The 12,593-nt window shown below is 36.6% G+C and overlaps 2 protein-coding genes across 2 annotated transcripts; both read right to left on the bottom strand.

Moving 5' to 3' along the window:
* Window positions 1–2,463: 2,463 nt before the first annotated feature.
* LOC149007913 (NDR1/HIN1-like protein 13) lies at window positions 2,464–3,718 on the bottom strand. Its single transcript, XM_089167576.1, has 2 exons — window positions 3,552–3,718; window positions 2,464–3,443 (listed from the first exon to the last, which is right to left on the bottom strand). Exon 2 carries the CDS (start codon window positions 3,419–3,421, stop codon window positions 2,564–2,566), a length of 858 nt encoding a protein of 285 aa, XP_089023702.1. The 5' UTR covers window positions 3,422–3,443; window positions 3,552–3,718; the 3' UTR covers window positions 2,464–2,563.
* Window positions 3,719–6,310: 2,592 nt separating this feature from the next.
* LOC149007912 (uncharacterized) lies at window positions 6,311–12,557 on the bottom strand. Its single transcript, XM_089166778.1, has 3 exons — window positions 12,254–12,557; window positions 11,993–12,141; window positions 6,311–8,576 (listed from the first exon to the last, which is right to left on the bottom strand). Exons 1-3 carry the CDS (start codon window positions 12,363–12,365, stop codon window positions 8,496–8,498), a joined length of 342 nt encoding a protein of 113 aa, XP_089022904.1. The 5' UTR covers window positions 12,366–12,557; the 3' UTR covers window positions 6,311–8,495.
* Between the last annotated feature and the right edge of the window lie 36 nt (window positions 12,558–12,593).

Here is a 12,593-nt window from a genome sequence, read left to right as displayed (position 1 = left end):
AAGATACATGGTTGTTTTATTTTATTTTACTTTTGGTGCAAAAGGAAGAATATGCTATTAGTTGGAATCCTCGTTCTCATTCCCAAAATGATGAAAGATATATATATATATATGTATTAGTAAAAGGAGAAAAATACTATTAATTCGAATTTATTGATTTAAGATTAAAATTTTAATTAGGGCAATATTATAAAATCATAAAAAATTAGAGGCAAGTGGTTAAGATAAATTGTAAAGTCACAATATATTAAGGACAATTTATAAATTATGAATTATTTAACTATGACTTAAATAATTTAAATTAGAGACATTTGAGACATTTTAGGGTGACTCTGTGAATCAAAAATATTTTTGGGATGGTTGTGATTTTTGCTATATATTTTGGGATGCTTCTGAAATTTCCCCCATCTAATTCTCCAGTCCAAAATAAAACAAGTAATTAATCATAAAATAGGAAAAATTCATGTGATGATGTAACCTAAAATAAATGATTGGTTTAGAAAAAAATTATTTGAGGATGTAATTAAGAAAAAAAGTATATGTTATCATATTTTATCTTTTTTCTTTTACAAAATTGAGGATTGTCTAGGAAAGTCTACATGCACCTTTGACTACATCCTCAAGAAGTTATTATATATAAATTATATATATATAAAGGAGCTTCTACCAAATATATATATGTAGGAAAGAGCGTTCATGACCTTAGTATAAGACATTAATGTTTGCTAAACTAAACAAAAACAAGCTTATCATCATTTCTATAAACATTTATGATTAATAGCGAATACAAACAAAATCTATAGGGATGCTTAAGAACCCAAAAGAAGAATTGATTATTTCATATTCCATGGCAGCCAAGAGAGGTAGCAAGAGCATTCCTATTAATAGGAGTAGCCAGGTTTTTCTCGTAGTACCATTAGCACTAAGTTTAGAGGGAATAAATGTAAATTTGCATTTTGCAAGGCAGCATGTATAATTGAAATCCAAAGAGGTGGCTGTAGAAACCTTAAAATTTATATTAAATTCATAATTTAAAATCATATCATTATTTATCATTCATTGTTTTTCATCCATAATCTGATTTCTCTGGGTGAACTAAGATGGAAACCTCAAAAATCTAATTCAGTACTTTGAACATAGTAACAAACAATGAGAGCATACCAATTATGTTGATCAGAGAGTAGCTGCATCCGACAAGCAAGTAATTAGATGAATATAACTCCATCCCCAGCAAGTGTGGTGCAAAGAGTTCCAAGAAATTATAGAGCCCAAGGAAAAGGATGTTAAGAGTAGAAGGAAATGGGTTTACTTGTGATTTTTCTTTTACAAGTAAACCCAAGCATTTTGATTCTCCCCCAGCATTTTGATTCTCAATCATTGGATCATATTTTGGATTATGTGGCACGATCAAACACCATTGGCAGCAACGGTTGCTGGTTGCTGCAAATAAAAATCCCCAAGATTGGTCATGCAGATCAAATATGCTAGTGAAGTTCCGATAGATAAAGTCCCTACACGAACTATTGAGTACTCCTTGAAAATATTTAGATGTAGGCTTCCGTCTTGAATGTATGATGGTGGCATCGAGGAAGAATTGTTCAAATCTCGATTCTCTACATAGACCCCCACGGAGGAGAATAAACGAATCCACAAATGGATCAACTAATGGCTTTCCCTGAAATGGGTCACAAGTTCTATTTGGTGGTCCCCAGGTTAGCCAAGAAAAACCTAATTTTCATAGGGTTGCTGACCCCTACTTGGTCATCAATCAGCATCTGAACATATTGCTAAAACCTTGATGGTTCTCACATCATGCAGAATTATAATTTTATGTACAACCCCAAGAAAAAGAAGAAAATTTTGGAGCATAACATGTTGAAAAGTGAGTAAGAAATTGATGTATAAAATTGAATGCCAAGAACTGAGAGCAAGCCAGCATGACTAATTCCCACGAATATGAACAGAGAATTCAAAACAGAAGACCCTAAAATATTATTTTGGCCAGAGTGTGACAACTAAACAAAGTGTTAATAGACCCATTCAACTGAATTCTTTAAAAGGAAAGTGATCTCAAGTGGATTCAGTTGGGTTGCCCGATCCAATTCCTCATACTGGAAACCACGTTTTGGAGTAGGATTACTTCTATTACTTCTTCAGAATTTTCAATTCTTTCCATGGCTTAAAATAATGTCAATGGACCCAACTGTGTTTTCTTATTTCTAGAGGTATTTCATTCATCAGTCTTGTCTCTGTTCCATCTAACATCAAATCCTAAAAAATCTTCTGGGTTCTAATAATGTTCTAAAACAATAATATCAACAAAGCAACGAAATCCAAATAGTGCAGCAGGCTTGAAGGATCAACAAAAGAACATAGATGAGTAAAATTAGAGAAAATGGTCTGTCTATTAAACATATCTCATCAACATCAGTACATGTAATGTAAGTCTGTAAAATCTGAATCTGTATAACATATTCTACAAAAAATTCACAAAATACAAATGACAGATAAAAAAAATGAAGGAAATATAGTATCATCTGACTGTAAACAACTAATCTATCCGCTACCATAGATTCAATTTACCACTACAGCTCTTCGATACAATATTCGAATCTACTGATAAACTATTCACCACAATATCGCAGTTGACCTTGACAGTAAATTCCCAAGTCTTCACAGATCCGATCTTCAATTTTGCAGGAACTTTAATGTTCAATACCAAAGGAATCTTCCCTGCATTCTGTTCTGAAATCAAAGCAGAACTCAAAGTTGAAGTCACTGGCACAGAACCTGTCATTTTGACAACAAAATCAGTCACGTTCTGCGTTGGCTGATAAAAAACCGGCACAGATCCACTGCTGAGAAGCGTATTGGAATGATGAATTGTTACAGAGCTGTCTGATTGATAATAGATTCCGATCTTTGTGTTAGGGTTATCAGCTGAGACGGTGGCGTCGAACTCAGTGGAAAGGGTTTGGGAAGCTGCAAGTTGAGTCATGTTGAAGCCTTTAATGGAGAGTTTATCGACTGAATAGCTTGGGGTTTTTGGCTTAACGACCAAGTAGAAGACAAGGGCGAAAACACCGATGAGAATAGCAAAGATTAAGATGAAGCTGAAGATGCAACACAAGCAGCGGCAACAGCAACCACCACAGCTGCGGCGAGATTTGTTACGATTGTAGTTTTCGTAACGAGAGGCGGTGCGTGGCGATGGTACTCTGTAGATTTGATCTTTAGGTAACTGAACGACGTAGGTTCCTGGTACTGCTGCTGGTGGTGGCGGTGGTGTCTTGTCCAGCATTGGATGAGTAGACATATTGCTTGCTGGAGTATCTGGTAAAGATGGAGATCTTAGATTTGGATCAGGATTCTCTTCGTCAACGGTGGAGGTTGAGCTTCTCGGGTGAACTCTGTCCGCCATTCTTTGAAATCTAAAACTTCAACTGTTTAGAAAAAAAAACAAAACAGAATCAGATTCTGAAGACTGTAGCAAGAAAACGATCTGAAATTGACTCACAAGAAAACCTAATTTCAGAAATGAGTGAACAAACCTGAAATGGCAGATCAGATGACTCTGTTCTCTCAGCGTTTCTTTGCGTCCGTTCGAAATGAAAGATCAAAGCATAAAGAGCAAGATTAGGGTAGAGATTTGCAGAGAGTTCGTTCGTGAGCAGAAGTCGTCGGAAGAGTGAAGGAGACGAGATGAGCAAAGCCTATTGTAAACAACTAGTATTTATAGTTTGAAGAAGCTTGAGTGATAAGGAGATAATCTTCGTTGTTAATTAGGGATAACTCTGACATCGTTTCGTCTCACACGTACACACGGTTTAACATAAAAATCACACGCACAATGTGAACACGTTAAGAACTTTCTCCTTGACGCTTCCCTATATTAGCGAGTAACGACCGTTGTCTCTTTCCTTGATTTTTTTTTTGTTAATTTAAATTGATTTTTCACACACCCCAAAAAGAAAAGAAAAGAAAAAACCTCAAATCCTATGAGAACATGTAGAAAAGCATATAGAAAATTAATGAAAAATCTTTAACGGTCATAAATATATATTTCGTTCACAGCTTGGAAAAAATAAGAATTTTGATGCTCGGTTGGTGAAAGGCTGTACCAAGAAGGGAAAGGAATGAATAATAAATCTTGTAACAGTTTTAAATTTTAAAACATGGTGATGGAGAACGCTGAAGACCCTCGGATTAGAATCTAGTATTAATGCATAATATGAGATTCTGATCGGATGGATAATACATTTATTTCTGAAATAAGATAATGATTTCTTGACTTTCTTTGATGACGATTGACTTTGATCTTAGACAGCGATATGGCAATACTAACTATCCAAAGATATTAAAAATTAATTTTAATTAATGGCTAGAATTTAAATGGAAAATTTGAGATTCGGGTGAGAAAAAAATAAAAAATGAAGAATAGTTTTGGTAGCGCATGCAGGTTGCCGTTGCCGTGTATTCTGAAAACGGGTCCCACCGGATTCTAAATGTTGATTTCTAATTCGAGAATCCAGACTGTGGGTCCCACTAAATCGGTTGTTGTCTTTGTGTTGGCCACTTTCATTTGGAATAGGAAAGGAGAAAGAGAGAGACAGGAGGGAAGTGGAGAAATTTTCAAAGTTGGGTGATGGAGTTCACGTGTGGGACCCACTCGGCCACCTTGGCCCGCCACAGTTGCCAAAGCGTGAAGGCACACCGCAATCTAATGCGTCTGAATTTGGCAGAAACCAGCTGGTCCCGGGACGTTTCGTGAGCCCGCATCCAAACACTCTACGCTGTCACGACGATAAAATTTCGGTCGAGATTGTCAAAACAAGATTGCTAGACGCATAGAGATCCGTACTTCTTAGTAGAGTGATTATGGATTCCATCTAGATAGAATCTCCCCCTTGAGGATGTAATCAAGGTGCACGCAAACTGGCTTGGATGAACCTCAACTTCCACACAAAAAAAAAATTCGGTCAAAATTTCGATGTCGACCATTGAAATTTAAAGATCGAGACTCAATTTCTACCGAAACTTCGGCTTGAAGGTTAATGCACATGACCCAAGCAATTTTGCTAGTCCCAGTTCTTCTCCGACGGGTGGTTTTTCAACGCCAGCAACACCAGGTGGACCCACAAAATTGCTTTAGTTCATGCACATTTAATGCCCATGACAATCAAGCAAGATTTCAGTCCATCGGATCCAAAATCTCGATTAAGATTTCAATCTCAATAGTTGAATTTCAATGGACAAGATTTCGATCCGACGGACCCAAGTGTTTGGCATGATGGAAAATGTACAGGACTTGAAGGAAAGTCGGAGGAAAGATGACCTTTTTTTCTATTTATTTATATTATTATTTTATAAACGTGAGAATTATTCGATTTCGATGCTTGCGATTATTCCATTGCGTACGGTAGTTAAAACAGGAACAATGAAATTTTTATTTTTATTTTATCTTTTTAAAATTTTTAATGTTACAAGTGATTATAAAAATTTCAAACCCTAGCCATCAAGTTTTCTTTTTTTTTTTTTGGTAAACCCTAGCCACCATTCTTCTTGTGGGTAAGGTTTTATGGCCTCCGATTTAGACAACAGAAAATGACTTTTTTTCAAATAAGCTCCAAACATGGCCTTACATTGTCAACAATCAATTAGCTGTTGTGAGCTATCTTGATCATGACTCTTTGGACTAACTTGACGATTTATTCACGGACTAATCTTCTCTTCTTGTCTACCTGGTGAAGTGCGTCAACACTAATTATGCATAGGATTCCATTAAAACTTCGTAATTAAGCATGCTAAGTAAGATTAGCACTAAAATGCATTAAAAAGTCCTCCTGTTACACTACCATTTTCACTGATGACATTTGAAAAAAAAAAAAAGAGAAAAGAAAAAGACATGAGCAATGACTTTTAAGAATGTATGATTTAATTTTTAAAAAAAAAAAAACATATTACTCTTTTTTTTTTTTTTTTTTTAATAACACTTCATCCAATAACTAAGAAAAGTATAGACATACCAAAGAAAGGAAAAATACAACAGAGATAGATGCATGAAACACAAGGTTCGGTCTGAACCAAGAAGTGAAAATTAACCAAACTGTCATACATGCAATAGACAGGGTCATCCAGGTTAAGGGATATGTCAAGCCTAATAAACCCTTAGAACAAAAACTGTAACAAATACAGCAACAGTTAATCACCAACACCCACATAGAAGAAAACACACCATAAATAAGGAGAAGGGCAGACACAAAACACGCCACAAGGGCGGACACAAAGGTACCCAGAAAAATACTGATTGTAGAAATGAGCGATGCAATGCAAGTTGTGCATGTCGTATAGTGTCTCAATTCAAAAAAGTTAACAATGTCATTTTCTTCTTCGTCAATAACTACGACAACAATATTATTTTTTCTTCAACACCATGCCAATGGGTAAATTAAATAATTAAAAAAATTTATTCCATAAAAGTTAGCTCGGTTGCCATTGTCACTTCTGATTTTTGAATCAGTACCAAACACTAAAGGAAAAAAAATTCACCAAATGATTTTAAGTAAATTATTTGAAGTTTGTCTAAGAAATTAGGTGCAAGACTTTCCTAGAGAGAAGCTAAGAAGTTTCCGTTCTTACCACCCACTTGAAAGGTTTACAAAAGCCTCAACAACTGGGGGAGAATTCCAACCTGACTACGTCACGTTACCAAATACCAACTGCATGGAAACAAAATTGAAAGCTAACGAATTTCTGGTGGAGGGCATAACTATGAGGCCAAGAATCTTCCTCAGTTGAAAGGTTCAATAGATAAAATAATCCTCAAAATAAACAGGATTTGTTCGAGTCCAGATCCTCCAGCCGCAAGGACAAACGACTATACTTCCTCCTTCAATATATTTAGGAAGAAAGCCCACCTCTGAAGAATCTGGATCACCTCCCCCAAGGGAGAACAATTGCTGTCTTGGTGGTTCTGAACCCCACGTAGCAGTAAAATTCACATATAAATATTGAAAAAGGAAAATCAGTAAAAATCTTACTAGGTCTCAGATGGACCCCACCCCTTTTGTGTAGATAAAAACATCAGGAAAAATATTGTTCTTCCTTGACAAGAAGCTGATCTGAACTCACCTTGGCATCCTAGTAAGGTGGACTAGAGTTAAATCCCTCTCCTAAACATATGATTGAAAAGTATGAGAAAAGAACAATTCTTTACCTTCACGGGTAGAGGATCCCAACTCATTTGAATATGTTAAATAGGATCATGCATCAAAACATCAATAAGAATTGAATTTCGATTTCATGGGGAAGTGATAGGGCTTGAAAAAGACAGTCATCTAAGACTCGATGAATTCCACTTGCTATGAGTGAGAAAGGGTTGAATTCTAAGGCTGAACTTAAAGAAAATATGGCTGCAGTCGACATGGAGGCAAGAATGTAGAAAATATATGCCCAAGTGAGAATAAATACATTGTTGGGGGTTTTTGTTTCTTTAGTGAAATTTTCATCCTCGAATGCTCACACCAGGAAGGAAGCATTGGGCAGGATTAGGAACAACAATTCCTCTTTCACACAATTATTTCCAACGATTTGGTTTCAAGAGTTGAAAACTCAGTACTGCATAAGAAATGTTCCATCTAAGAGCTTTGCTTCAACTGTTAGCAATGATCGAGAAGCTTATGGCATCTTCCTCCAACAGGAATCAGACAATGAATGACCTTGTACACACACTAAATCATACCATTAAGCTAATTTGTCCAAACACTTAAAAAGGCATCTATGTTCCGTTTTGGGGTTTGGGAGTTCCAGTCATCTGAGTTACTTGAACTCACAAAGGAGGAAGACGGAAATGATGGGATGACAAAAGCATGGAAGAAGATCTATGGTATGAATGCTGCATTTCACACCTGATGGACTAGATGATTCAGCATTGCAGGACCACTGAAAGAACCAGTAAAATTCTCGAATCTATCTACTGAGATTGAAGGAATTAAGAATGAACAAGTGAAATGGGTTCCAGATCAAGCTGAATTCTCTGGCATGTTTAGGGAGTAAAGAATGAAAATGCATGCCAAACAGTTCAATGTCATTGACATAGAATACGTACCAAACAACGACTGACATATGAAACCATCAACTCAATAAGGATGTTCCTAGCCCAAGTGGCATAAATGAGCATGGGAGAGATTTTCCTCATTTTTATTTGAAAACTGAAAATGAGTTTAAAAAAGCAGCTTTCCTTTCAACTCCCACAATGAGCAGCTTCTTAAGAGATCTAATCATCCAAAATTAAACTCCCAACCATGCAACTATTGACAACAACTGAATCAATAGCAGTTTTGACAGCCAAAACAGGAATGGTTATAGAAGAACATCTTTTTTATGCCAAAAGCATCAAACAGGTGCTCCACACAGTGTGTTTCAAGTGGTGGGAGAGGTCCAAACAAAGTATCACCCACCTAGTGGGAGTGATCGTTCCAGGCCTTCAAGGACTACTAATTTGATTTCACTGGCTCAGCTCGAGGTCTCCAGAGTCCCAGCCGGTACTTGTGGGCATATTTCAAAATTAACTTCCTCTGCAACACCAAAGAAATTTCAGATATGTAGTCTGACAATAGGTAAACTGATCGAAAAAATAATCTTAATGAAAAAGTGCTTCAAAAGCTAAGAACCAAGACTATAATAAGTTGAGCATAATTTTTGCAAAGCCTTAATTATTACTACAGGATGCCAGCTAGCAAACTTTCTAGGTCTGATGGTGTAAAATACCTGAGCTGGTTTGAGGGGGGGGGGGATCTCTTCACCTACTTAACCAAGTAGAAACCCACAAAGAAAAAGATCTAGTAGGGGCCGGGGTTGGGAAAGGGGTGGGTGAGACGGGTGATGATATCAATTATCAGTGTCATGCAAAAGGAATTAACCAGGAAATATGTAAACTGATAACAAGCCTCTGCGAATAGATCCCTAGGTTGACAGTAACATTTTCCTTTTTTTTTTTCATCTCTACACTGATTTACTCATGGCCATGTCTAACGCATCTTCCAAAGGCCTGAGACTGCTTTGTTATGTCCAGAACCTATTTTAGCAGGGTTCAGCAAAGCATCCAACTTGGGAATTTTAAACTCTCATTGCTTTACATGAAAGAATTGAAGCAGGTGCACTTACAATCTGAAGTGTCTAGGTAATATCTCTAAGAACCATATCTTTTGCCAAAAATTAAGGGACACAAGTCGTGGAAAATCTTTTAGAGGAAAAAAATTCGTGGAGGTGTATGTACATGAAATGTCTCAAATGGAAAACTCAAAGCAACAAGTTGCTAACAAAAACTGCCAACTTAATCCAGAAGAAAAGTTAATAAAATACATTCATTTAATTCAAGATTTATTTTATCCAAGAAAATGATCAAAAAAATAATTAAATTGGAAAGGAGCCCCTTTTGTGTAATACCTATAAGATTATTTAGTCATTGACATCAACAATAGACTACCGTAAGCCAGCTATTTCCACCTAGCAGACATATATACTTCAGGTAAAAACATGACCAGCACCAATTCCAAATCCAGGTATATTCTACCAAAGCCCCTAATTTATTTTATGAACTTAGGAATTTAAGCTTGTTCGAGAGGCACGCCTTGTGGGTAGCAACAATACCAAATCTAACAGAACTAAGTCTACTCTTATCTATGCTATTTTCCTTCTTGCCATTTGATAAGCCTAATAATACCAAATCAACTAATTACCAAATGATTATGCTTACTCTAATAATGCATAACTGTTTGCAATATGCTACAAGAACAACAAAAATAACTACAACAAGCCTTGTACCAATTAAATGGGTTGGCTTACATGGATTCTTGCCTTCCAATCAGCTCTATTTGAGGCCATATTAGATAAATGGCCTAAGCTAGTCAGCTTTTAGATTTACCCCTAGTTCTTTCTAATTCCTTGGATTAGGATAAATCACTTCTCTGTATAGAGGCCACCTCAATCGACTTTCTTGTGGCTTATCATTTGTCAGCAGCTGCTCCCTTACTAGCGCTCTAATATGATCATTCCTTACCTTATCCTTCTTAGTTTTGCCACTCCTCCATCTTAGCATCCTCATTTCTATTACACTAGGTTTATCTATATATTGTTGTTTAACTGCCCAACACTTTACACCATACAACACAGCTAGTCATATGATGGTCCTACATAATTTTCCTTCGAGCTTTAAAGAATAAGTCGACCTATCACATAAGACCTAGGCACCTCTCCATTATATCCACCCTATTTTAATTATTTGGGAAACACTCTCTGTATTACTCCTCCTTTTATTTATTTATTTATTTTTCTCTATTTAAATTTATGATTGAGCTAATATACCTTAAATAATCGCTTTGTGGAATCTCCGTCACATATAGTTTCAGCACCTCATCATCCATCCGATCATGACCAAAGTTACACACTAGATACTTTGTCTTCGTTATACTTACTTTAAAGCGTTTTGATTCCAAAGTTGCTCTCCATGATTCTAACTTGAAATTAATCCCTATTTATGTCTCATTTGCCAAAACAATATCATCAACAAAAAACATACACCGAAGAACCTCATCTCGAGTGTCATTAGTTAAATCATCCATTATGAGTGCAAATAAATATGGACTTATAGCCGATCCTTGATGCTGCCTATCTATAATCAGGAATTCACTACCTTATCCTCCCACCATTCTTACACTTGTCATTGAACCATCGTAATATCACTAACCAAGTCCACATATTTACTTGCAATGTTTCTTTTCTCTAGTAATTGCCTAATTAATGCTCTAGGGACTCTATCATAAACTTTTTCTAAGTCAAGAAAGACCATATGAAGATCTTTTGACACTCTATACCTTTTAATATGCCACTTAATTAAAATGCTTTTGCTCTCTTAATCCAAATTGTTTAACTTTACTGTACCAGAAATCTTACATCATCATTCCCACTTGGTTCCTTCTCCATAGACATTATGTAACTTCATGTTGGTTATCTCAAGCTAGAAATGTATTTGTAGTGGCTTTTGATTTTAAAATTTAAAATGAAGATGATTGGCACTTATTATAACTTTTGCAGGGGGGTGGGGGGTTCCCTTATTCAAACTAGTTTCTGTTCAAGCTTCTTTTATCTTCTCTCTTCTCCATCAGGTTTGTCTAATGAATTTTTTTATTCATCCCAAGAAAGGCTTCTTTTATCTGAAACTTTTTTGGAATAAGTTAAAAGCATAGATGCAAAGTGCAAACTGATGATTAACTGCAGATGTCAATTAATTGCAGCGTTGGAATCCCAGGGCTTGGTTGGAAATGGGTGTTTAAACACCAGGAAGCATAGTATCAATGTTGCCTTTGCTTCCAGGAGCTTTGTTTGACCTGGGCACCTTGGTCGCCAAGGCAGGCGCCTTTCTTACTTAATTGGAGTCAGAATTGGATTTGAAACCTCTTATACACCTTGGTTCATCTATGCTGTGACAACTACGCCTGGAAGTTGATATAATGTCAGCTTATTCAGGACTGACAGCTAGGGTGGATACAGATAGGCCTCAATTAAAACACAATGCATCACTGGCTTGGGTTCACCTAGTGAAGGTAGATTCAGCATTAGTAATTAAGTGGATGCCTCAAAATGAAGTTGTTCCATGTTTCTTAATGGATTATTAAGCATTTCGGACAAGGATTTTATACTTCTACACATAGGGAGGGGGTGTTCCTTGGAATGATATTAGCCATCAGGACGGGACTGAGTGCAGATGTTTAAGCAGTATCATGAAGTTTGCTGTGATTTGTGTTTTCTACAACAGCTTTATCTGTCCCGCTACGCAATTAAATTATTCTGTTATCCAGTTGAACAACACAGATTCAACGAAACCCAAAACCCAGGATATCATATATTCATATCAAACCCGTCAAACAAAAAATAGCAGAAATGAGAAGTTTGTGAGGACTGAGGAGTACACAGTTGGGTTAAAAAAGATTACATGTTTGCATGGAATGCCAAGTTTCTTGAGCTTGAGAGTGCGGGTGACAAGCAGCTTTTGGAAATCACCAATCTCTGATTCAAGTTTTGCTGCATGAGTCTCAACTCCCCTCCCAACTCCACTTACAAACTCCGGAATTCCAACCTTTACTGCAACCAAAACACCAGATGATGAGGAATGGAACCATATTCGGGATAAACCCTAAATCCTGAAATTAGAAAAGTAACGAGTGAGGACAAGATTTCTCCTTTTACTACTTACCAATGTACTGGCTGGATTTGGAGAAAGATCTTGAGAACCCACTGGAACCTAAATGTGTCGTTGACAGCGTAATGCTGTTGTTCGAAATGATTCGCCTCCAAATCGTTGCCATGAACGCAATGTTGCGCAAATGCTCTCACCTTTTGACCTAACTAACAATTATCGGACGATTTTCGTTGGTTACGGATTAAAAGAACATAGATAGAGATCACGCGAATCAGGCAAGGTCGGCCAATTCCAATCTCGATCAACCCAAATCAACCAAATCGGAATTTCATAATAAGGAATTAATTAGGCCGGGCCAAACCTAAAACCCTAAACCAATCTCACGTGACGCTGA

Source organism: Hakea prostrata, chromosome 8 (genome assembly GCF_041222555.1).
Source record: "Hakea prostrata isolate BN-2017 chromosome 8, UWA_Hpros_2, whole genome shotgun sequence".
Taxonomy (NCBI): Eukaryota; Viridiplantae; Streptophyta; class Magnoliopsida; order Proteales; family Proteaceae; genus Hakea; species Hakea prostrata.
The sequence above is the reverse complement of the archived record's forward strand: the minus strand, read 5'-3'. Positions and strand labels throughout refer to the sequence as shown.

Bases quoted from the DNA above. Each gene is read 5' to 3' on its own strand.
- LOC149007913 (XM_089167576.1), bottom strand. From the start codon at position 3,421: ATGGCGGACAGAGTTCACCCGAGAAGCTCAACCTCCACCGTTGACGAA.
- LOC149007912 (XM_089166778.1), bottom strand. From the start codon at position 12,365: ATGGCAACGATTTGGAGGCGAATCATTTCGAACAACAGCATTACGCTG. The intron at 12,142-12,253 runs GTAAGTAGTAAA...TTTTGGTTGCAG, and splicing joins CAAATCCAGCCAGTACATTG to TAAAGGTTGGAATTCCGGAG. The intron at 8,577-11,992 runs GTAATCTTTTTT...TTGGTGTTGCAG, and splicing joins TTGGCATTCCATGCAAACAT to AGGAAGTTAATTTTGAAATA.